Source organism: Galeopterus variegatus, unplaced genomic scaffold, assembly GCF_000696425.1.
Source record: "Galeopterus variegatus unplaced genomic scaffold, G_variegatus-3.0.2 Scaffold4, whole genome shotgun sequence".
In the NCBI taxonomy this organism is placed as follows: domain Eukaryota; kingdom Metazoa; phylum Chordata; class Mammalia; order Dermoptera; family Cynocephalidae; genus Galeopterus; species Galeopterus variegatus.
Window position 1 is genome coordinate 1,371,456 of NW_007726115.1, and position 25,749 is coordinate 1,397,204.

At 37.0% G+C, this 25,749-nt stretch overlaps 1 protein-coding gene across 1 annotated transcript in view; it reads right to left on the minus strand.

The window, feature by feature from the left end:
• The window catches only part of PEX7 (peroxisomal biogenesis factor 7), a 75,321-nt gene that overhangs the window by 2,094 nt on the left and 47,478 nt on the right, over window positions 1-25,749 (minus strand). The window contains exon 9 of the mRNA XM_008574471.1: window positions 22,200-22,299. Within this exon, the coding sequence (XP_008572693.1) occupies window positions 22,200-22,299 (100 nt within the window). The remainder of the gene's footprint in view (window positions 1-22,199; window positions 22,300-25,749) is intronic.

Genomic DNA, 25,749 nt, shown 5'->3' on the forward strand with positions numbered 1-25,749 from the left:
GCGGGAGCAGCACCGAGGGTTGCGAACCCGTTGCCGGTCCCGGTCCGGTACGGGGGCAACACTGAGGGTTGCGATCCGTTGCCGGACACAGAAAAAGACAAAAAGGAAAAAAAAAAAATTCACTTGAGATTGGCCATAGACCTAAATATAAAAGCTAGAGATATAACACTTTTAGAAGAAAACGTAGGAGAATATGTTCTCAATGTGGAGATAAGTAAAGATTTTTTAGACAAGATATGAAAGCGATAACCACAAAAATTTGATAAATCACACTCCACCAAAAATAAAACTTTTTCTCATTAAAAGACATTAAGAAAATGAACAGGCAAGCCAAAGGATAGGATAAAATATTCACAAACGTATGTCTGACAAATCATATCCAGAATATATAAAGAACTACTACAACTTGATAATAAAAAGACAACCCAGTTAAAAATGATGACCAAAAGACTTTAATGGAAAATTCACAAAAAAAAAAGATATATGAATGACCAATAATCACATAAAAAAGTGTTCAACATCTGTTTTAGTCAGTTTTGTGTTGCTACAACAGAAATACCTGAGACTGGGTAATTTATAAAGGAATGAGGTTTATTTGGCTTATGATTCTGGGACACCTGCATCTGGCATGGGCCTCAGACTGCTTCTATTCATGGCAGAAAGTGGCAGGCAGCTGGCAGGTACAAGCAGATCACATGGCAAGAGGAAGCAGGAGAGAGAGAAGAGGTGCCAGGGTTTTTTAAAGCAACGAGCTCTCGTGAGAACTAATAGAGTGAGAACTCACTCATTAATCCCCCCTCCTCCAGGGTGAGCATTAATCCATTCATGAGGGATCTGCCCCCATGACTCAATCAGTTTCTAACACTGCCACATTGGGGATCAAATTTCCATATGAGTTTTGGAGGGAACAACACATCCAAACTCCATCAACATCATAAGGCATCAGGGAAATGCAAATAAAACCCACAATGAGATACCACTATATACTCACTAGAATGGCTAAAATTAAAGACAGACAATACCAAATGTTGGCAAGGATGTGGAGTAGCTATAACTCTCATGAATTGCTGGTAGGGCTGCATACGGTACAACCACTTTGGAAAACTATTTGGCCATTTCTTATAAAGTTAAGTGAATACCTATTTTTTGACCCAGTAATTCCACTCCAAGATATTTAACTAAGAGAAAAATGAAAACATATGTTTACAAAACAATATATACAAGAATATTCATAGTAACTTCATTCACAATAGCACAAAACAGGAAACAACCAAAATGTCCACTGATGAACAGATAACAAATTGTAATAAATTCATACAACAGAATGCTGCTTAGCAGAACAAAGGAAGGAACTTCAAATAAACTCAAGAACATGGATGAACCACACAGATAATAAGCTGAGCAAAAGAAGCCAGAAACAAAAAAGTACATAACAAGAGATTCCATTATATAAGTTCTAAAACAGGCAAAACTAATCTAAAGTTTAACAGAAAAAATCAGAACAATTTTTTTTTCCAGTTGGTGGTAGGAGTGGGAATAAAGGAGACTGGAAAGGGATAAAAGGGAAATTGGAGCAAAGATGCAAATGTTTTAAATTGCGACAGGATGTGGATCACACAGGCATATCTGTTCGTCAAAAATGTATATCTAAGATTTGTATGCAAATTTTAATTTACATACATTGATATATATATATTTGTAAATGTATATCTAAGATTTCAATGTATGTAAATCATACATAAAAATAGTGAAAACAATAATAATAATAATAATAATAATAATTGAATGAGAGGTGGGAAGTGAGTAGAGGAATAAATAAAACAAGAATGTTGATAATTGCTGAAGCTGAGTAGTGGAAGTTTATTATCCTATTCTGTTTACCTTGTAAATGTAAGAAATTTTCCACAATAAAAAAAGACAAAAAGAAAAAAATGCAAGCAAGAATATAAAGGATGAAATAGCAAGAGAGAGATTTTGACCAAGGTATTTGCACTCTATTTCCTATCCTTTAATGGTTACAAAGGCTGAAAATTACATAAGGAAACCCCCAGTTTTGATTAATTTCTTGGCTGCCATTAACCATGAATACAAGAATGATTCAAATTAATCAGAACACATTAACTCCTTATCACTTACTAAAAATATATTTTAGATGATAATCCAAGCTACAGAAAGCATTAGAGACCTTTTAGTCAAACATTTTAATTTAAATATTAAAAACCAGGCTCCAAGATTTGATTGCTACCTACTTCTTCATTTCTCACACATTCAAATCCAAGCATGCTGTTTATGCCTCTGTGCTCTTGTCCTTTTACTGATCCCTTCCCCTGAATAACTTCCCTCTCCCTCCCCTTCTATCTGCCTCCTCTGCCCTCTCTGCCTTGCTCTTTGCCTGGAGATGATACATCTCTTTTCAAGAACCAGTTTAAGCATCACTCCTGTGCAGTCATTCATTAGTACCTATAATACTTCATTATACTTATTTATTGACACGTGTGTCATGAGCTCTTTGAGGGCATGAACCATTTCTTGGTGGAACATAATGACTCAAAAATGTCATCTTATCAAGTCAATTTTATAGATTAAGACTTCAGAGATTAACTTTGTCCTCTCATTCACACTAGAGTAGCAGAGCTGGAACCAGAACCTAAACCTGTTGAGTGTATCCACTAAAAACAGTGCCTCATAAAAGGCAAACTGGCAATCATTTGCCTAATCTTGCAGTTATAAGTTTTTATACCAAGAGACACAAAGATCATTACATTAATTTATCCCTGTCTCACCTATGTATATTTTCACCAGTGGTGGACCTTTCTGTTTGTTAAACATCAACTATTATCACGAAAAAAATCAAAAAAGACTCAAGCTTCTAACGCAAGGTATCTATAAATTATGTTTCTGAATCCTTATTCAGCACTCTGCAATCCAGCTTCTTATTTACTCAGGACTCACAATAACTAACAAATGTCAAGGTCACGGAATCAGTAAATGTTCACAAATCTATACTTACCTGTAATACAAGAAAGATCTAAAACTGCAATGATACAGAATTATGAACATATTCAAATTAATGTAAATAATATTTCTCCAAGGATTCATTAAATACCATCTAATTCTATAAATTTAAAGAAGCTTATAATAAAAAAAATAATAATAAGGTAAGAATAAAGGCACTTTACTAAACTGGAGAGGCCCCAGATTCTCCAAGGCACTGTAGAGACTTCCTGGTAAGGAAAAATGATTGTACCATGTGGTCCCTGGGAGGGGGCATATCATTAATTACATCACCACCCCAATGGCCTCTAGGACTGAGAGTAAACACAAGGCTCTTTCTTAATGTCTCATAGTGCCCACCTGTGGGCAGCCTAAAAGATATTTTAAAAAGATGGTGCTAAGAATAAAAAGTAACAAAAAGACAAACATTTGTAAAAAAGAAAACAAAAAAAACCTTTGCTTAAAAAATGTTAACAAAAAGACAAAGTAAATAAAGGGGCATGAAAATAAATAATCTGCTATAAAGGATGTGATCACTCAGTCTTTAGCTCGCAGACAGAAAAATCTTTCCTAGCTCCCATCCCGCTTCCTCATGACAAAAGCCATCTTTCCCTCCTATCCCCAGCAATGCACTCCTGGCTGTGAAGATTCTTTCAAGGCCAGACTCAGGGTAAAAGAATGAGAAAGAAAATGATGACAGGAATCTCCTTGCCCCCTACCTAAGAGCCCCTTCCTCAGTTTTAGTTCCCTGTCTGAGGACTCGCTTCTTTGCCCATTATCTTATGTCAAAATTTTTAAAAACTTGAAACGAGTAAAAATATTACTAGGTGTCCTTTCAGTGCAATGCTGGCACTGTCTTAGGGCCCTTCTGGGTCACCTGATTCCATAAGGGTCTGTGCCTTTTCCTGTCTTTGAGTGGATTATTTTACAACTTTGTAAATTATAGAAAACTGAAAGTAATGCAAATGATTCTCTTCCATAAAAGTTGCAAAGGAATGTTGTCCTGTGGGAATGTAACTGATGCCTGCCCCCAAGAGATTATTCCAAACCTTACAATTTATTGCCAAGTGGATACTGACCAATTATGCATCTATTAGTGAACTCATTTCAGAATTCAGTGATTGCCTATATGTGCCTGTTCTTTGGTTCCTTTGAGCTAGCTGTAAAATCTTATATGAGTTACATGAATGAGTTAAATAGAATCTTTGACACACATTCATACTATATTTATGTGACAGTCAGGATCACCATTTTGAAAACTGTCCTTTAACCTGGCCACACACAGGGATATAGGTTTATTTGCCTCACGAAGGTAACTGTTAGTTCTATGGAACATAATAACCCTTGCTTTCTTATACAGCATAACACAGTGATTGACAGAAAAGCCACTTCATTAAAACAACAAACATGAAATGGGGAGATGGGATAGATAATTATACTACAAAAAGAGGTTTAGAATAATTGCTAAAATTGGGCATGAAATTAAAGGCAAGCAATAATAATATAAGATAAACAGATACCATAATCAATTTGCCAGTTCATCAGGGGATATAAGTTTTTCCTAGTACTTGACTATAAGAGAAATATGCAGTATGCTTCCATTACAAAATCATTCAATGCTGAAAGAGCGGTTTTACAGAAGACAACGTCTTTCTTCACATGGTCGTTTTTTCAAAAAACATCTCAACCTTCAAACAGGTCAAAAGCATATTATTAAACTGTAGTTTCCTTGAGGCACCTCTGAGACAGTAGCTCTCAAACTTTAGTGTGCATTAGAATCACCTGGAGGTTGTAGATGACTGGTCCCCATCCTCACAGCCTTGGTTCTCAAAGTGTGGTCCTGGGATTGGCATCACTGGCATCACTTATCAATACAGCCTGAGGTCTTTAAACCAAGGTCCACAGACAGGCTTCAGAAAGTCCATAAACGCAACATTTCGTGTATACATACATTTTGTGGGGAGGGGAAGAGAATCCATAATTTCCTTCAGATTCTCAACCCCTGACTCCTTAAAACATTAATCCAGAGCATTCTCCAGCTGTGCATTATTATAATCTATGGAACTTTCTAACATGCAGCTAGAATTGAAGACTTCTGATATAGAACATAATGTATACCCATTTTCTTAACTGGGTTTTTGTTATGTGAACTAAGATGGAATTCTTTGGGAGTACTTTACGTGCAAGAATTTTTTGTTGTTGACTAAAAGAAATTCAAAATTTGGCAGGATTAAAATATTCTTCATAAGGAAGAATTCTCTTCCTTTCTTGAGGAGAAAGGAGAGATAAATATGCTACTAATATAATGGAAAGCACCTTGTGCCATAGTGTCACATTTTTATTTAAAATCTAAGATTCACATCTGGTAGGTTGATCAGTGGTGGGAAGAGAATTGAGAGGAAGACTAAGAGACTAAACTATTTTAAACAAAAACCTCAGCCCTCCCTGAAACATTCCTAAACCAAAAATTTATGTAGCTTCCCAGTCTATTCTACACAAGTCAGTATCCAAACTTTCTTCTGAAGGACAAGAGAAAATTTTACTAATCATTTAAGTTATGGAGAGCACACCCGGGGTCCTAGGCAGGAGCTGAGGGCGGCATCGCCTGCTGGGAAACAGGCAAGGAGCACACCGAAAACACCATTTGCTCACGGGTGGCACGCCACAGCCACCAGCACAGCCACGGCTGCCACAAAAGTAACTTGATGCCACAGCAGTAGCTACAGCTACTGTGCAGGAGGCCCGCCAGACACCCGACTGCGGTGACACAAGGAGAGTCACCAGCGGAGACTGGAAAGAGAAGAGGACATCTCTCTCCTCAAAGCCCACTCCAGCATTAACAGAAGAAGCAACTGCTCTACTGTGCCCCTGCTTTATTTCTGATTTTAGTAATTTCTGTCTTCTTTTTTTTCTTGTTTAGTCTTGATAAATCTTTGCAAATTTTGTTGATCTTTTTAAAGAATCCAAAAAAAAAAAAAAGACTATTAAGTAGTCTACAAAGCACCATTGATGTAAATATTTTAATCAAAAATTAACTTTATATAATTCTTTTAGGGTATAATCATCTTTATATAGATTGTGTAACTGTTAAATATGCAAGTATCATTCATTTTCTTTGACAGACTTTGTTATGGGAAATCGAAATCAAGCTCAAAACTCATTTCTCATTATGATCTAAAAACAAAATCAAAATGGAATCAAATACATTTTGAACTAAAAGAAATCATTTAAGTTATAGTTAATAACAATATTTGAATTTATTTTACTTGAGATTTGCACCCCATTGAATTCTAAACGGGTGAGGTGGTTTATAGATTAACCCACAGGGCCAAATAAGGTAAATCAAGATTAAAAACACACACAAAAAATCTGTTCTAAAGGGAACAAATGGAGCAAAAGCTTTCAGGCACCAGAGCTGAGCACATCACAATACCTGCGCAATAACTTAGGCTCTGTGCTTTATGACGGCTAATGAGAAAACAAGTACATGCTAGGTAATATAGTTTCTAACAACATTCACGAACGGATATAAACACTTCTGTGCAACTACACCTGAATAGGATTTTTTTTAGTCAAGGACTGTCTCTTGATCAAATCTGTAAATCTGTATTCCTTGTGTTTTGTATATAGTAAACCTTTAATATATGCTTGTTGAATAAATGAATGAATCCATGCATAAGCTGTGGCTGGAAAACTGCAAGATTTTGTTGTGTACAGAAAACCTCTCACATAGTAAAGAGCACCTAATCAGGTGTGAGGTCAGAGATTGAGGTAAAAGCAACAAGTATCACAGGATTTGGGAGATGAAGTAAATTGAATTATGTCCCCCCCAAACTCACTGAAGCTTGAACTGTGTCCCCCAAGTTTTATGTATTAGCAACTTAGCCCCCCCACTGTTACTGTTAAGATGGTGGGAAATCCTATTATGGTAATTGAAAGGTGGAACCTTGAAGAGGTGATTGGATTGTAGGACAGTGCAGTAGTGAATGGATTAAAAATGGTGGTAAGGAGCATGATCATGAGGTTTTTAAAAGAAGAGGAGTCTTTCTCTCTCTCTCTCTCTCTCTCTCTCTCTCTCTCTCTCTCTGTCTTTCTCTGCTCTCTCTGCTTCCACCATCTTGCAATGAGAGTCCCCTGGGTCACTGTTGCCACCACCAGATGGACTTTGGACTTTGCAGTCTCAGACACTGTAAGCAATAAATTTCATTTTTCTTTATAAATCACCCAGTTCCAGGTATTTTCTTATAAGCAACAGAAACTAATACAGGGGCTATATGGGATTTTTGAGTGTCATGAATATCATTCAGAGAAGTTTCACAGGGAGCTTTCTTTTATGTGCTAGAACCTATTAGTCAGATATTCCTCTGCATTGCAAAGCTGTCTGAAACATAACTCATTTATACATATATTCATCCATTTATTCAACAAATATTTATTGAGAACCTCCTCTGTGTCAGAAGTATGGAGAGGCTACAGCAATAAACATAATGGTCCTGGTCTCTGTCCCCACAGATCTTGAGTCCAGTGGAGAGATAGATAAGTAAGGAGACACCTATAATGCAGAGGAATATGTACAATAATAGAGGAATTATTGGGTCCAGTAAAAGTAGGTAAGGGGTCACTCTCACCAAATTTGAGGAAAGTGGATGCTTCACAGAGTGTTGTTAGTCATGGGACAGAAACACGATGGAGAACAGGAAAATGTTTTAGGCAGTGGGATAAGAAAGAATAAACGAAGAACTAAAAGTTCAAGTTTTAAGGTAACTAAATTGCAATACAGATGAAACTAAATTGCATTAAGATGAAACTCTTAATCTTCTGAAAGGAGGGGGTTTTTTTTTGAATCCCGTCTAGGGTTTCTTGAAAGCTGGCTGCCAAGGATTATCTTGTCTGGTCCTCCTTCGCTGCAGTATGAGTGTGCTTGTGCACACCAAAGGGTGGGAGCCTCCAGGATCTACTGCTTCTGCCCAATAATATTCAAGTGGAAAATTTATTCCTTAACCTATAAGCCCCCACTGTAGTATATTTCATCCCTGTGCCCTTCTGAATTTCCTTTAACCTGAGACCAAAATGCAAATCTTTTCATCAAAACTCAGAATTAAGATTATCAAATGATATGAAAAAAATGGATTGTCAAAATGTTATATTTCTTTTTACTTAATGTAAAATTTGAAGAGATAACCAATCTTCTTTATTATTTTTAAAATCTGTTATCTTCTAGGGTAGTGAAAAATAACTAAACTGACAGGGTAAGATTCCATATAAGACCTACTTTTAATTATTTCATTTTCACTTACACACAGCAAAATAGACATTTCTAAGTTTTAAGAATAAAGCATACTAATTAGAAATGTCTGTTACTGGCTATTGCACCAATATGTCAATTTCTTTAAAACATATAATGAAATGTTCTTGAAAAACTGAATAGAAAACCATCTATCAATATTGCCTATTAATTTCTAATACAGCTATGGCATATACATCATGGCATCATCATAGATGGAATGCTTGAGAGCAACTGTATTAAATATTTCAAGCTTGCCCATGTGCAAAAGTATTGGGCTAGATGCTACATAGACCCAAAGATATTAAAGAAACATATATTCAATAAAGAGTTTATAATAAAAATTTATCATTGGTGGGTCAAATATGATACATTTGTAGAACATTTTCAATAATAATGGTCATATAAATGCAGATTTTAGACAAGGAAACATTATAATGAAAATACCATACTTCAAACACATGTGAAATTAGAAGATAAATTTACATTTCTTAATTTTATCCGTTCTCTCTATTAAAATGTTTTCACATGCTACTGCTAAAGTAATTTATCTCAAATGATAATATGGGTGTTATTAGTACAAAACATTCCAATTGGCCCATTAAAAGATTTACTTTACTGACAAGGTTTTCCATTTCCTATTTATCATTATACTCTTTTCTCTCAATTTTGTGGACAACTGCTTTTGCCCTTGGGAAACTTGTTCAATCTACTATAATTATCTGTATGACATATGGCCTCTTTAGCAAAACCTAACAAGAGAAATAGGCAGAAAGATGCAGAGAGAATGAAAAACAGCATTAACAGTGAAATCTAAATTTTGAAAAGCAGCCCAGTTATGATGATGCAGTATATTAAATTTGGGGCTAAGGAAAGAAACACATTTTTAACAGGAAGTGACTATGGGGGGAGAATATGGTTTATCATCTTAGTCATTAATAGAGTTTATACAAAAGTAAGGAGAGGATTGAACAATATACTAGAAAGAATTATTTTCATTCATTCATTCATTCATTTATTCATTCATTCATTCCATATGTATTTAGTACATAACTAACAGACAGTTTACATTAATCTACTGTTTATCTAATGGCACTCAAAATTTTTAGTTGACACTCAAAATATTTACTGAAGCAACGAAGGAAGAGAGGAGGAGAGAAGGAAGAGAAGAACTTACCTGGACTTTAAAAGTCAGAAATATTTTGTATAAGCAGAGGAGGAGGACAGCAAGAGAACAGTAGCAAAAACACGGAGACGACAAATAATAAGATCCAATTGGTCTGCAATGGAGGATTACACAGGAGAGTGGGAAATAAAATTAGAAAGGAATACAGATTACACTGAATCTTGAAAGCAAGATCAAAAGTGCAGACTCTGCCCTGGATGTAATGGACTTCCTCTTGAAGGTTGCTGAGCAAAGGTGACATGATAAAAATCATAATTTAACTGTGTTCATTTGTAAATTAAAACTGGTATACAACTCGTACAGCAGAAGGTTAATGGTCAGAGTGGCTTAAAAGCAACACAGGGGCTGACCCTGTGTTGGGAGAGTGTGGCGCTGGTAGCGCTGAGGCCGCGGGTTCAGATCCTGTATAGGGATGGCCGGTGCTCTCACTGGCTGAGCATGGTGGATGCAGACAGATCCCATTGCCGGTCATGGTACGGGCGCGACACTGAGGGTTGCAATCCCGTTACCAGTCCCGAAAAAAAGGTAAAAAAAAAAAAAAAAAAAAAAGCAACACAGGAGTGGCTGACAAAAAAGAGAAGGACCTGTTAGGAGGCAAATATACTAGCTATCTGTATGAGATGACAAAGGCATAAAAAATGGCAGCAATAAGAAGAAAAATGTATTCTGTTGCAGGACCATGATATGCCAAGACAGGTAAAAAGACTTACCAGTCTTTTTAAAAGATCCTTTAGTAAAGTCATATAATTTTCTTCATCTAGAGTCTTGCACATTTTTATTTCTGCATGTATCCCCCCCCCCCCACACACACACAGAGTTGTTGCTGCCATGTAAAAGTAATTTTCTAACTGATAGTTGCTGATATCTATATGGTATTCATCTTTGCGTATTTATTTTTACTTATCTTCTTACTGAGCTCTTATTACTTTTAATAGGTTTAAAGTTGATATATTTGGATTATTCAATTTGACAATCATATAAAGTACAAATGAAAATAAAAATTTCTACCTTTAAAAGATATTTATATTCCATTTTGTATCCTTCTATTACTAATCAGCTACAATTTTTAGAACCATGTTGATTAACAGTGGTGATGGTGGCAATTCCCAGCTTGCCCTTGCCTTTCATAGGACCACTGCCATATTTCACATCAAGGAAACAAAATCAGATTTGCTTATAGAAATCTCTCTCTGGAAGCAGCATTTAAAATCAATGGAATGATGGAAAGAGTTTAAAGACCAATTACAAGGTAACTGCAGTAATCCAGAGCAGAGATACAGATAAATGCTTATCTAAGGTGGTGGAGCTAGAATGGCATGGCCCAGGTTGTAGAGATACTGGTAAGGAAGAATTCATGAGCTTAATGCCCAGTTGATTTAGGGGGTGCAGAGAGACAAGAAAACTAGGATGACTTCCCAGGTCTCTGGCCCCACCATGCAATCAATTGACCACATTGGGAATACTGAAGGAAAAGCAAGACATCTACTCAGATCCAGCAAAGATACACCGTAAAGGCAATTGGATAAATGGGTTGAGCATCACTAGCATAGAACTAAATGACAGCTTCAAGGGGAAGTTGCACAAAAGTAAGAAGACTAAGAGTGAATAATTGGAGAATATCTACTTTTTTTTTTTTTTTTTTTGTTTTTTGTTTTTTTTTTTTTTTGTTTTTTGTTTTTTTTTTTTTTTCCGGGTCCGGCAATGGATTGCAACCCTCAGTGTTGCCCCCGTACCGGACCAGGGACCGGCAACGGGATTGCAAACCTCGGCGTTGCTCCCACGCCGGGGGGGGGGAGTGAGCGGGAGCCGGTCTGTATGTGGGATCCGACCCCTCGGGCGGCAGCGCGGCCGCGCCTCCTAAGCGGCGCACTATCCAGTGCGCCACCGGGCCGGCCCCCGAATATCTACTTTTTTTTTTTTTTTCCGGGTCCGGCAATGGATTGCAACCCTCAGTGTTGCCCCCGTACCGGACCAGGGACCGGCAACGGGATTGCAAACCTCGGCGTTGCTCCCACGCCGGGGGGGGGGAGTGAGCGGGAGCCGGTCTGTATGTGGGATCCGACCCCTCGGGCGGCAGCGCGGCCGCGCCTCCTAAGCGGCGCACTATCCAGTGCGCCACTGGGCCGGCCCCAGAATATCTACTTTTGAAAGAACGGTAAGGAAGAAACTGGCAAAGGAGATGAAGATCTTTAGCAAAGAAGTAAGGAAGAAGAGGTTAGTATGGTAGCATTAAAACAATAGGAGAGTTAAAATATTTAAAAATTTTAATGTGAGAATTATATAGCTAAATAAGAAAGAAGTCTGAAAAAAAGGCTAATTTGGTTTTCAGGAGTTTACTAGTGACCTTTTGGGGCTTAACTTCAATTGAGTGATGAAAGGAAGACAGAAGGAAGACAGATACAGAGGGTTAAAAGAGAGCGACAGTTTTGAGAAACTAAAGGCAACAGGTAACTGTACTAATTTTATATGTTTGATAATAGAGGTGAGGTAGAACATACTGGTAGTGAGATAGGCCACAGGGGTCAAGTGACGGTAAACCCCACAGAGCTTTGAAAATAGAGAAAAGAACTGACTGAAGACCTAAAAACAGTGGATAATTAAGAAAGCAAAGACCTGGATATGGGAGCCAGTGTGAAAATTAGGAACCCACTGAAAGGAAGGGGAAAAAAGAGAGATAGAAAATAAATATTTTTGAGGTGACAGAGATGGAAGAAGGTGCTCGTTCCTGGGAACTGTATTTTTACAGTAAAGTTGGATACAAGGTCAAATGTCCAGATACTGATACTGAAAAAAACTTGGGAACAGATACTGTGGAGAATAGGCTGAAAAATCAAAATGACTTCAAAGTTAGATTGAGTCGTTCCACAAGCTTAAATGAAGTTTTTTCAAAGAGTAATTTGTAGTGTGCCAAGTCAGTATGTTTGCTTGGTTTTTAGAAGCAATGCTCTCTAGTCTAAAGAAAGAAAAATGAGTAAGAAAGTGGGTGGTTGAGGAATAGGAGCCAGAGGCAGCAGAGGCTGAGGTGTCAACAACTCTAGGAAGCCGTCACTATAAGGGTTGTCTATGATGCACAGGGCACCAGACCCAGGCAGCACCATCCACCCAAGGAGCGCACTGAGATCCTACAGAGCAGGGCCTGGGCAATGTTTTATGGCTGGAGGAAAACAACCAGTGCTTGTTACATAATTTTAAGCTAAAAAATTACACAATTATGAAAACATCAAAGAGGAAACAGAAGAGACTAATGCCTAAGGACACTGAACGCTTCTGGCACATGTTCTTTTCAACTCTAAAGATAGTCTGTGGCAGATGCAGAAAATATCCTGAGATGAAAGGTGAACAGGACACAGATATCCTAACTACCTGTAATGCTAGCCCTCCTCTAAAATCCAAATTTCCAAATTCATACTGAGAATTTTACTTTTTATATATTTTTAAAAATTTATTTATTATCATTACTATTTTTTACATTCTAAGACATTAAGAAGCAGTTGGGGGTGGGGGAGAGAAGAGGGAGGAGGATATGATGGAAGTGGGGCATGGTCAAAGCCCATGGACCCTTTCATTCTGGCAGCTGCTTGGTCATGGCTTGGTGGCATATGGACTTGGGGGGCATGGCTGAGGCCCTTGGCATCCACCCACCCTGGCTTGGGATCCCAGAGAACCTCCAGCAGTGGCCTGGTGGTCATCACTGGGCTGGATGTGGACGTCAGGGGGGCACAGCTAAGACCCTCAGCCCTCCCCCATCCCTGGTTTGCTAGCCCAAGGGGCTTCTGGTCCTTCTAGGTTTTACAGGTGTTCTTTGGTGGTATCTGATCTTTACTGATTAATATCAGAACTTTGTCTCTGATCTGTTGGAATTTTTTTCTTCTCTAAGTTCTGTGTTGAATTATTCACTATTCCCACCACTTAACCTCTGCACTGGAACTAATTTACTGTCTTTTGATTACTTCTAAAATGGGGGAACTTTCTGTGGGAACCAGCATTTGAACCCTGTGGTTGAGCTAAATTACTGCTTTTTGTGGGAAGGCTTTTTGTGCAGCTCAGGTTTTAATTGCTAACTTTGTAAGCACTTCTGGGTCTTATGAGGTTGGACACACCTGAGTTGTGTGGAAACTCTGGTCTGGGCTTGAGTCAATTCAGCAACTGCACCCCCTGCAGTTCTATATTCCTGACCAGTCTCCACTGAGTGCTGCTTTGCTGATTGGAGGGCAGAGCAGCTGTCCATGCTGTGCCCCAATGTTCCCCAGGTGGGCCCATCTCCCCCACCACCTGCACTCCAAACACTTCCCATGGGATGGGCCATGTGCTCATCCCTTACAGTGACTCACTGGCCTCTGAGTAGCTCCTTTTTTCAGTTGTCTGTGGCCCCTCATTCCTATGTGGGTCCACAGCAACCCTGTTAGTAGTCTTGCTGGCCTGTGGGCCACCAACGCCCTTCTCTCCACTGCAGCCTCCAAGCAACTTCATCTAAAAGGCACAGCTGCAGCTTTTGCCAGCTCCTGCTCTGTGCACTCACCAGCTCCAGCCTTGAAATGGCCAGGGCTCAAAACAGTCAGAGTGGTCCTTTCTTTCTCTCATCATGACTTCTCCTGCCTTCATGAACTCTGTAGGTTTCTCCTCCTCTTCCCCTGAGCTCCAGTGGCCCCAGTTTGGTATTCATTGCTTTTTAATAGTTATAAATTGGTTGATTGTAGGAGATGGTGATGCTGGGGATCGTCTATTCTGCCATCTTGACCGAAAGTCCTCCATACAGAGAATTTCAAAATATTTTTTTGACTGGTAAGGGGATCACAACCCTAGGCATGGTATTGTCCACCACGCTCAGTCAGTGAGCGCACCGGCCATCCCTACATAGGATCCAAACCCGTGGCCTTGGCGCTACCAGCGCCACACTCTCCCAAGTGAGCCACGGGGCTGGCCCAATGTAGTTTTTTTTTTTTTCCAAAATATTTTTATCCACTGTCAACCTTTAAATTTGATATTGACAATTGTAGAAATAGAGGTGTGAACCAAAACATGAGCAGGATTTGTAAATGATATGTAATTTTTTTTATAGTAAAAAATCAATAAAGCCAAAGATACTTTTAAAAACACATCTAAAGAACTATTTCAAATCAGAACCAAATCGAAGCAACTTCCACTGAAATAAAACAAAAATACACAAAATTTCTTTTATTCTATTTTAAAGAAAAGTCTTTATGCTAGGAGCTATATGTCCCAAGTATGGATAGACTAAGATATTCATTAATTAAAGATTATGTTTACCAAGCATTTTGGGAGTCCCAAAAGGTAAATTCATTTATGTAGTGTAACCACAACTATGAAAAATGAAGAAAAAGACTGCAAGAGTAGTCTTTTTACTACATAGGAAGCAGGGAGTGGGTAAGATTTGGGAGGGAGCTTCTTGAATGCTGACAATGTTCTATATCTTAACTTGGATGGTAATTATACAGGTGTGGTCATTTCTTGATAACTTATTAAGCTGTACACCTAAATTATGTGCATTTTTCAATATAGATATTACACTTCAATTAAAAAGTTTTTTTAAAAGAACTGAAAAAAAACAGATGAATACGGTGTAACAGAGATTCTTTCTGGAATGGTGGGACTGCAGGTAATCTTTTTTATTTCTTCTAAAGGTAATTTCCCAAATTTCATTATGAGAAAAAAATTCAACTTTATTAAACATATAGAGGTGATATCTCGAAATGAACTGATAATGTCTACTTTAAAAGAGATTAAAGAGGGAAATAACTATGCTCCAAAAGGAATGTATAAAGATATGTAAACCTGTACCCAGTTTATAAACACTAAACTAAATATTATTGAGAATTCAAAAGAGGAGAATTGATACTGCAGAGCACAAAGTTGGGAATTCTAAACATAAATTTATATAGAAATTCCAATTATACAAATGGGTGTATAACAGTTCTAGAATCACACACCTAAAAACAGAAAAAGGGATCCAATTTAGAAATAATAAGGATAAGACAGAAAAGAGAAAATGCTAGGACTGTACAAATCATGACCAGAGGGGGGAAAAAATCAAAGAAAAATTTTTTCAAGCAAAAGATAACTTCAGCCTGGTTAACAAGAAAGGGCGTAGAGTATTTCTCAGCAATTATCCTTAGAGAATGACCCTAGACATTTATTGTCAATTTTCCAACCTTTAAAGACAAGATCTTACATTCTGTCAAGAAGAAAGGTGGTATAATACAAGAACACCTTTAGACCTCATTTTTCAGATCTCTAAGAAGAGAGAAGCTAAAAAGAAAAAGAATTATAAATACAAGAACTCAGATAAATCTCTTTTATTAAGACACAGAGCCCTAAAGTAACGTCAGCAAGGTCCTATAGTGGCTAAGATCACAAGAAGACAACAGGTTTTTAAAAGCAAATGGAAAGATACTAAGAGGTGAGAGGAAGATACTTTCTAAGAGAATAAAATATGAACATAGGGTAAAATTAAGTTAACTTGCAATCAGTAAAACTTGATCACATATTGTGAGGATAAAGGATAAATATAATATGTCAAAGTAACTTGAACAACTAACTATACCAACAAAGGTCAGTGTGGTAGATTTTAAATGACTACGAATTCTTCGCAGCTCCTCCCATCGAGAGGTGGGGTCTGTTTTCCACTCATTGAATCTCTGCTGGCCTCAACTTGCTTCGCAACAAAAGGAATATTGTGTGACCTTCAAGTCTAATCTTCAAGATGGCCTAAAACTTGTGCTCTTACCCTCTTGGAAACATACAACTGTTAAGTGGAGAAGCCTGGGCTCACCTGGAGACACACGGCCCAGAAGACAGGCAGCACTACCCAACAAACATGTGGATGAGGCCATGTAAGACCACCCAGCCCTAGCCAAGCCACCAGATGACTAGAACCACAAGACCGGCCACAGGCAAGATCAACAGAAGAAATGCCCAGATGAGCCCAGCCCGAATTGCTGACTCACAAAATTATAAGCAAATAAAACTGTTGCTGTTCTGAGCCACTAAGTCATGGGGTAGTTCATTATACAGTACCAGATAACTAATACAACAAATGAGAGAAAAATATGGAGATACATCAAGAACTGCATTCTTATCTCCCTTAGAAAGGAGTTCAATATTACTTGGTAAAAACATAAATTAATAATATAAACAATTCACGTCTGCGTTCAAATGATATTAGATATGTAAAAAAAAAAACACAAAATATTGGTTAAGATCGTATTAGTTCAAAATGAAAGAAAGTTTAAAATCTAACACAAAATATAAATAAAATAGAGATAAAAAAGATAAACTAAGATAAATTTATAGAGAGAATAATACTGCAAGCCCATCACTGAAAATATTATACAATAAGTAACCAGATCCTAGAACTTGGTGTTAGAAAACCTCTTCTTCAAATCCAAAATCCAGTAAGTCACAAACTGTCAACCTAGAGAGTCTCTCAAAGTCTCTCACACATCTTATCACTTTTTTTCTGTCTTTTGTGATGTTTAGACTACTCACATTTAATATAATTGTTGATATGGTTGGTTTTACATTTTAAAGGTTTTCTACATATAGGATCATCTAATCTGTGAACAGAGATAATTTTACTTCTTCCTTTCCAATTTGGATGCCTTTTATTTCTTTGTCTTGCCTAATGGCTCTGGCTAAGACTTCCAAAACTATGTTGAATCGAAGTGGTGAAAGCGAGCATCCTTGTCCTGCACCTGATGTTAGAGAAAAGTCTTTTACCTTTGAGTGTGATGTTGGCTGTGGGCTTTTCATACGTGACTTTATAATGTTAAGGTAATTAACTGCAGTAGTAAGAACATTACAACAGTATACTTCCAATTTCTCCTTTACTACCTTTGTTCTATTACTGACACACATTTCACTTCTGCATATAAACTATCCCCTAAGATAGACAAGCCCACCAGACATTTCCATTTGAATGCCTCAAACAGAACTCTTGATTGTTCCTGTCCCAAACCTCCTCCTCTTCCCCTACCTCAGTAAATTAAACCATTGCTCACTCTGTTTCCTAGGTCCAAATCCTAGGAGTAAAATTTGATTCTTCTGTTTCTTTCATAGCCCATTTCCAATACATCAGTAAATTCAACTGTTACTATCTTCAAAATGTTAAGTTGAACCATATGCAAGTTCCAGCAATTTCATATGGTTCAACCTAATATATTCTGAATCTCCATCTCTCTATCTCTAGGACTCTAAAGTCACCATGATCCTTTGTCTAGATTACTTCAAGAGACTTCAAACTGGCCTCCTTGCATCCACTGTTACTTATAGTCTATTCTCCCACAGTTGCCAGAATGATCTTTCAAAGACACAAGTCAGAGTCTATCATTTTTCTACTTTTAAACTTCCAATGGCTTTATGACGCAATTACAGTAAAAATCAAACAGTACGGTCTACAAGGTCCTACACAATTAGATCCCTACCTAGTTCCTGTCACTATCCCCCTCATTCTCTAGGTTCCAGCCACAGTGGCTTTCTTTCTGCCCCTTAATTATACCAAACCCATTACCATCTCAAGGATTTGACATGTGCTGTTACCTCTGTGAAAAACATTCTTCCCTTACATTTTTGGATGGCTAGCTCCATTTCATTAGTCAGATTTCAGCTTGAATTTCACTTTCTCAGAGAGTCCTTGACAGACCATTCAAGCAAAAGTACCTCCTCCCCATCATTCTCTATCAAATTGCCCCAATTCTAAACAGCATTTACTACACATAAAATCATCTTATTTGTTTACTTGTTTGTTAGATTTCTCCCACAGTATGTAAGCTCCATGAGAGAAGGAATCTAGTCTGTTTTGTTCACTGCATTTTCCCTAGTTCCTAGAACAATATCTGGCACTTAATAGGCACTTGACAAATATTTATTAAATGAATATTTTCCCAAAGCATCCTTTACTTCCCTCTGTTTTAGCATTTACCATACTACACTGTAATTACCTGTCCCACCTAGCTGTAGTAGATACTCCATAAATATGACAGAATGAAAGAGTGAATCAGTGGATGTCAAAGGAGGATTAAGAGAAACAGTCAGTATGTAATAATACTTTTAAAAGATTAAAAATACATTAAATAATAAAAGATGCATTAAATAAAAATTCTTCAATGCTGTATATGACCCATAGTACACAGCAAAAATTACATAAAGAAAAACTAACCCTAAAGAATAGGGAGTGCTATGAACTAAATTGTGTCCCCTTAAAATTCATATGTTGAAGCCCTAACCCCCAATGTGATTGTATTTGGTGATGAGGCCTATAATGAGGTAGTTAAGGTTAAATAAGGTTGTAAGGGTGGGTCCAGATCTGATAGAATTATAAAAAGATGCACAGAGAGCTTCTCTCTCCTTCTCTCTCTTCATCGTTTTCTCTTTCTGCTATGTGAACACGCAGTGAGAAGATGGCCATCTACAAGCCAGGAAGGGAGCCCCCACCAGAAGCAACCCTGTCGGACCTTGATCTGGAACTTCTAGCCTCCAGAACTGTGAGAAAATAAATTTCTGTTGTGTGAGTCATCCAGTCTGTAGGATTTTGTTATGGCAGCCTGACTATACTAATACAGGGAGAAACAAAATTTAGTTAATAATCTCAACACTCAATTTTTAAAACCATGACAAGTAAATGAAGATATATTTAAAATTCTAATGTTGAATAATATACCATAAATAAGATATAAATTCTTTTTTTGTTTGTTTTTAATTTTTTATTGTGGTATAATATATAAGATTTGCCTTTTTAAGCATACAATTCCATGGAATTATAGTCACAATATTCTGTAACCATCACCTCTATTTCTAAAACCTTTTCAACATCCTAAACATAAACTCTGTACCCATTAAGCAATAAAGGAAGAAATAAATCCTTTCTTTCTCAAATACTAGCCATGTTCCTCCCCTCACAGGGTCTGTGGCATACCGTTACCTTTGCCTGTTTATGATCTTCTCTCTGTCTCTTCATATTGTTAACACCTACTCATTCATCAGACTCAGATGAACCTCACTTCCTTACAGATCTCTTAAACAGGTCAAATACCTGTCCTGATTATGAAGCCTTGAGGCACAATGCACTTCTTCTTCACAGAACTTGTCACAGCTGTCCATTTACATTCATTTGTGAGACGATTTCACCTAACACTGGACTAAATGCTTTATGAAAGCAGGGCCAAGTTTGTTTCTGTTCCCCACTGAATCCCCAGTACCTAGTACAAGGTCTGGCAAATGAAAGTATTTGCTGAAAGAACAAACAGTGAGAGGAAGACTCATTTCTAAGATCTCCTCAGTCCCAAAATTCTGTCCCACTATGAATTAACTCAGATTTCTAGCACAGTTGAACTGTGCATTATGCCGTTGAACCTGTTTCCAGCTCAAGGACCCCTGTTTCTCCAGTCCTATTTGCTTTCAACAGCAACCACTTCCTTAGTACAAATGGAATTTGGTTATTCACCTGGAAGAGATACTAGCAGTCACCAGGCTACCAACAAAATATATGGCCCAGTAATAAAGTATCTTATTATTTAAGGATATGTGTCATCTAATTAATGGAACCTCTGATCATAAAGCTCCTCTTAATAAGGTGGGTCTACGCATGGAGAATTTAGAAAACATGGAATTCTTCACACCTAAGTGAGGATCCGCCATAACCGAGGAAATGGAGAAGCCGCAGGTGCTGCTGCAGTCCCCAGTCTGGGTCCCACAGAGTACAGATAACAAAAATACATAAGAATGAATATTCAATGAGTATTTACTTAGGATCCTTTGTTTGGTTTTGTCCTATTTGAATATGTACATTACAACTTTTTTTAAAACAAAGGTAGAAAACAGGTACAATTATTTTATTAAAAATCACCTATAATAAAAGTAGTTTGTTTGAAGCACATTATATTTACTGCCATTTCACTCATCACTATTTCAGTTTCTTCTCTTCTTACATGCTAAATCATATTTAAACAATTATTCTCACATTAATGAGAATATTCCAAGGTCTACCCGGTAAGCTCCATGAGAGAAGGAATCTAGTCTGTTTTGTTCACTGCATTTTCCCTAGTTCCTAGAACAATATCTGGCACTTAATAGGCACTTGACAAATATTTATTAAATGAATATTTTCCCAAAGCATCCTTTACTTCCCTCTGTTTTAGCATTTACCATAGCAACCCTCAGTGTCGCGCCCGTACCGGACCGGGACCGGCAACGGGATCGCAACCCACGGTGTTGCGCCTGCACCTCGCTCAGCCAGCGAGCGGCCGGTCTGTATGTGGGATCCGAACCCTCGGCGGGAGCACCGCCACACTCCCAAGCGGCGCACTGTAGCAGTGCGCCACCGGGCCGGCCCCCATACCCGAAAATATTTTAAACTCAGATTTACATCTCAAATACCAAAAATAAAAAGATGCCTGTGTATTTATCTAAATTTAAGAACACAGAAATGCGAAATGGGATTTTCTTTTTGTTTAACTTCTAAAATTAGAGATGGAATGTCCTCCATACAAAGAAATGATTACATTTTGTAATGATGAATATGCTAATTATCCTGATTTGATCATCACGCATTGTACCCAGGTATTGATATTCAACTCTGTACCCCAGAAATATGTATAATAAATTAAATTTCAATAAAAAAAATTTTTGTAAAATACATAACCGAAAAACATACTTCTAAAATTTATCATAAAAGCATACTTCCTTTGTCATACTCTAGAATTTCCAAATATTACTTTGAGTTTCATTGATATATTATTTTTTTCACAGTCTGCAATAAAGTGCCTTACAACATACTGTAGTGTTTCTGACCTGATTTTACAATTTCTGAACCAAAACAGCTTTTAAAAAACCCCTAAAGAATATTTAAAGTCCAAAATATTTACTCTCAAGTCCTCAAGAGAACAAAAGAGGAAAAATATAACATTTATTAATTAAAACAATACACATTCTCTTCTACTTTGTTCTCCATCTGAAGCCTCCTGTTTGGCATGGGGTGTGGAGACAAGGGCGACGGTCCTGAGAGGGAAATGACCTGCCCATGGTCTCAGTTGCTTAGGAGGACAGCTGAGCCTAGGACCACATGATCCTGACAACCACCAAGCTCCGGGGACAATCCTCCAACATGCGAGGCATAATATCTCCAGGGAAATTTCCTTTTCCTCTCAGAGAAGTCAATCTTTCAACAGGAGAGAGGTATGCCAGGTTTCTGAATACCTCTTATTCCCTAACACAGTTGATCCTTGAACAACGCAGGGGTCAGGGGCACCATATCCCCCTCCCCTCCACACAGTCGAAAATCCCCTTATAACTCTTGACTCTCAAAAAACATAAATACTGATAGCCTATTGTTGACAGGAATCCTTACCAATAACATATATGGTTAATTAACACATACTTTGTATATTATATGTATTATACATTGTATTCTTACAATAAACTAGAGAAAATTTATTAAGAAAATCATAAGGAAAAGAAAATACATTTAGTACTATACAGTATTTATTGAAAAAAATCCACATGTAAATGGACTCATGCAGTTCAAATCCATGTTGTTCAAGGGTCATCTGTATTTCAATGCTCAAATTTACATAGCAAAGGAGATCAGGTTAATTAAGTAAATGTACTTAGCTCTGCCCTAAAGGCAATGATTTTATTAATAAAAGCAACACATGCCACATGTAGAGTTAGCTTTGAACAGTATGGGAAGAATAAAAAAAATCATGAGATAGCACCCATTACCTGAGTAGGACTCTGAAGACTTAAATCTAAACCACAAGTAAACTCAGTATGATGCTCCACTGTTTCAAGAAGAGGGTCAGGCTTTGAAAAGTTCCAGAATCTGTGAAGATAAGCAAAAGGAAATAATTTAAGGAAATAATTTAAGTGCTAAAATTACCAAAAAACTTATATTGAGAAAATAGATATTTGACATAGCAAAGATTTTATCAAAACAGGCCTAACCAATACATAAATGCAAAGCCCCACTACTGACTTACACAAAGATCTAACAAGTAAAAAAAAAAGTATTCCATCCCATTATATCAAAAAACAAAACAGAATTATTAATCTACTCTTGTAAAAGATTACTGTATTTCCATTAGTACACCTTGTAGGATGGAACCTTTAACAAGTTTTAGTTTTAAAAAATTGTTTTTATATTGCACAAGAACATTTGAGATGAGAGACTCTATCTCTTTATACCAATTTCTAAAAGCATTCATGGCTGTAAAATAAGGATATTGGATTTGATGAACTCTAACATTTTGTGATTTTTAAACACTACTTCATTTCTCAACAACTGAGATGAAAAGATCTTAGGCTTAATTTCCATTTCAACAGCAATTCAAAATCTTTGGGAAAAAAAATTGTTTTTTTTTTATGAAAATATCTGTAATTCTGAAAGGCACAGACTTTCTTATAGATTCCACATCAATGTAATTTCTAGAGTAAAGAAAAACAGAAATGTGTTTTCCTAAGCCAATATTATGTATTCTACTTAAACCTCTATAGACTGGGAGTGGTAATATTTTCCATAATACAGCTCTGATTTCTACTGTGCCAAGAAGAATTTGGCCCTATTTTCAATACACAAAATAGTACTTTATTTCTAAAGCATTATTTGCTTATCATCTTTTTTTATTTGACTCTAAACATATTATAAAAATGGCACATTCAGAACCATAGAGTCATACCCTAATTCAGCTTCTCTAATGATCTACACCATGGAACACTGAAGGCTTAGCAGATCCCTTTGAAAGAGGGTAAATACACAGAACCAACAGTCATAGTTTGTTTAACCTGGTGGTATTATTTCCCTAATAAACACAGAGTTGGCCCTATTAAGTTTTGAAAAGGATTGTTGCTATGGATAATCCACTGTGTGGGTACCAGACAGAAAATGAATAAATAGTTCATTTATCAGATTACTGAAATCTACAGAATATTTAGGGAGAGTGATTTTACTTTTGAAAATTTGCCTGTTCATATAAATGAGGGAGCAAGCTATCGGTCTTCTCAGAAATCCTAATAGTGGCCTCCACTGTCTTTGCATATACATATGGTCCTTTGGGTCTAGAGACAGTGAATTGTACCAAAATCTAATTTTCAGTGAATTGTACCAAAATCTAATTTTTAAATAAGCAAAAGTAAACATATAATTGTCTAATTTCGCTTCTAAAACATGGTTATTCACTGATTTGCATGGTTTGAAACAATAATCTAATGATTTTGCATATACCTACTATGTTCCAAAAAATATTCAAAATGGTTTTTAAAATATGCATTTAATATGGCAAAAAATTAGTAAAAGAAAAATTAAGATTAGGGAAGTACGTTGGAACCTGCAATGAGATTGGTAAATAAAAATACATGCCATAAAGTTGAATGAGCTTAACAGGGGAGGACCTCCAGATCCTAAGCTTTCTAGCAGCCAAAGGAAAAAGTAAGACAATCACACCCCCAACTCATGCTATCTACAACCAAATTGCTCCTGGACAGGTCAGAAGGAAATTCTCCCTTGGCAGTTCATACACAAGAAACCTTCAGCTTGTGTAATGAAAAACGTCCTCAACAACTCCCACAGATATGTTTCATCAGCTGCTACTATGAGTCAATGGCATCACCCCAAAGGCAGTTTAGTGAAACATTCTATGGGAAGGTCAATTTTATTTCAATGAATGGATAGGCTAAATATTCTTTACGTAAACCATAAAAATTGGTTTCTTTCAGCAGAACAGAACTATTTAAGGATAATAAATAGCAACAATTCATTTACACCCTCCTGACAAGTTTCTGGACTACAGTTTCTGTCGTTATTGCCGTTGTTTTTCAGCCTGAAAGTGTGACAAGCGAATCACACATTTGGAAGGGCTGATATTCTACACCAAAAGTGCATTTGAACTTATGGGCAGTCAAGGCCTCACAGAGTTCTATACCACAGTGTCACAGCCATCATAATTTAAACCTGGGAAAAACTATCAGTATTTATCTAAATTTCACAAAAAATTCATCAAACAAAATGCATGCTAAAACTCTACGGATACTCTTTGCTGGAGAGAGGGTCAGTCCAGTGAATGGCATAAAAGCACTACTGGCCATTATACCATTTCACAGCTCTAATAGAGATTATGTAATATGCGGTGTATATTATGGTGCTAAAATTATGAGAGTTTCACTTCTAACAGAATGGCTGACTAGGTAGCTAGACCAATATTTTTAAAACAACCAAAAATCCTAGGCAAAGCATACAAACAACCAAACAACCACAAAAACTTCATAAAAGCATTAGTGAGGAGCACTCAAGTAAAAACTAAGTGAAGACTGGAACCCAGAGTGGAACAATGAAGGCAGCATTTGCCTTGAGAGGATTTGCTAAACAGAGAGAACTTAATCTTCAAACTTTTTAACCTCAAGGGGATTCGGAGCCGGAAAGCTAAGCAGTATGTTGATATACTAAAATTTATTTTTGAATTACTAATGGCTTTCTAGTAACAAAAGTATATATATTTCTTTCTTCACTCACACTCCCTAATGGCAACCATTGTTAACAGTTTGACAGGTACACTTCCAGAATTTTTCTATGTATTTCCATTTCAAGTTCTACTAGGAAGGGGTGAGTTGTAAGGAGGAGATGATAGAAAGAAAGCGGGCATTTCTCTATGTTTTCTCACATTTTCTCTCAATTAGGGGAGAGGACAGGGTCTGTCCTTGCAACCTTCTTCTGGACTCGTCAGTCCCATAAGTGCTATATATCCAAAAGCCTTCATGCACCTATAACACAAGTAAAACAAACTCCTTAAAGCCACGCTACAATATATCATTAGGTGGTCAAATAAGGGACATTATTTTTAAGTGAAATGTTTGTTTTGGTCCAGCATATTTACCACTTGGTGCCTTTTTGTCTCTTTGCTGATGAAATCACTGACTATTTAAGCTCCCTCATGGGAAGTAAATAAACTAAACAAGGCCTCCAATGATGAAAAATATTACAGAACTGTAGGAACATTTTTCATCTAAATTGGAGATCATAATACAATGCCTTGGTTGAGTTACTTTTTGTCTTTGACTCCACAATTCCTTAACAAAGCAAGCATGCATCATTGTATTAAATAAAACATCAAAACTATTTCCAAAATTAAGCTGAAATTATTTCCTACTTTATTAAAATGTAATTTGAAATCTCTATACTGACAATTTTGAAATTTAGCCAACAGATGAATTCAGTAGAAGGTTTAAAATATTTTTAAAAGCTTTTCTTTTTCCTTTCCTGTTCTCAACTTATGAGTTAGTG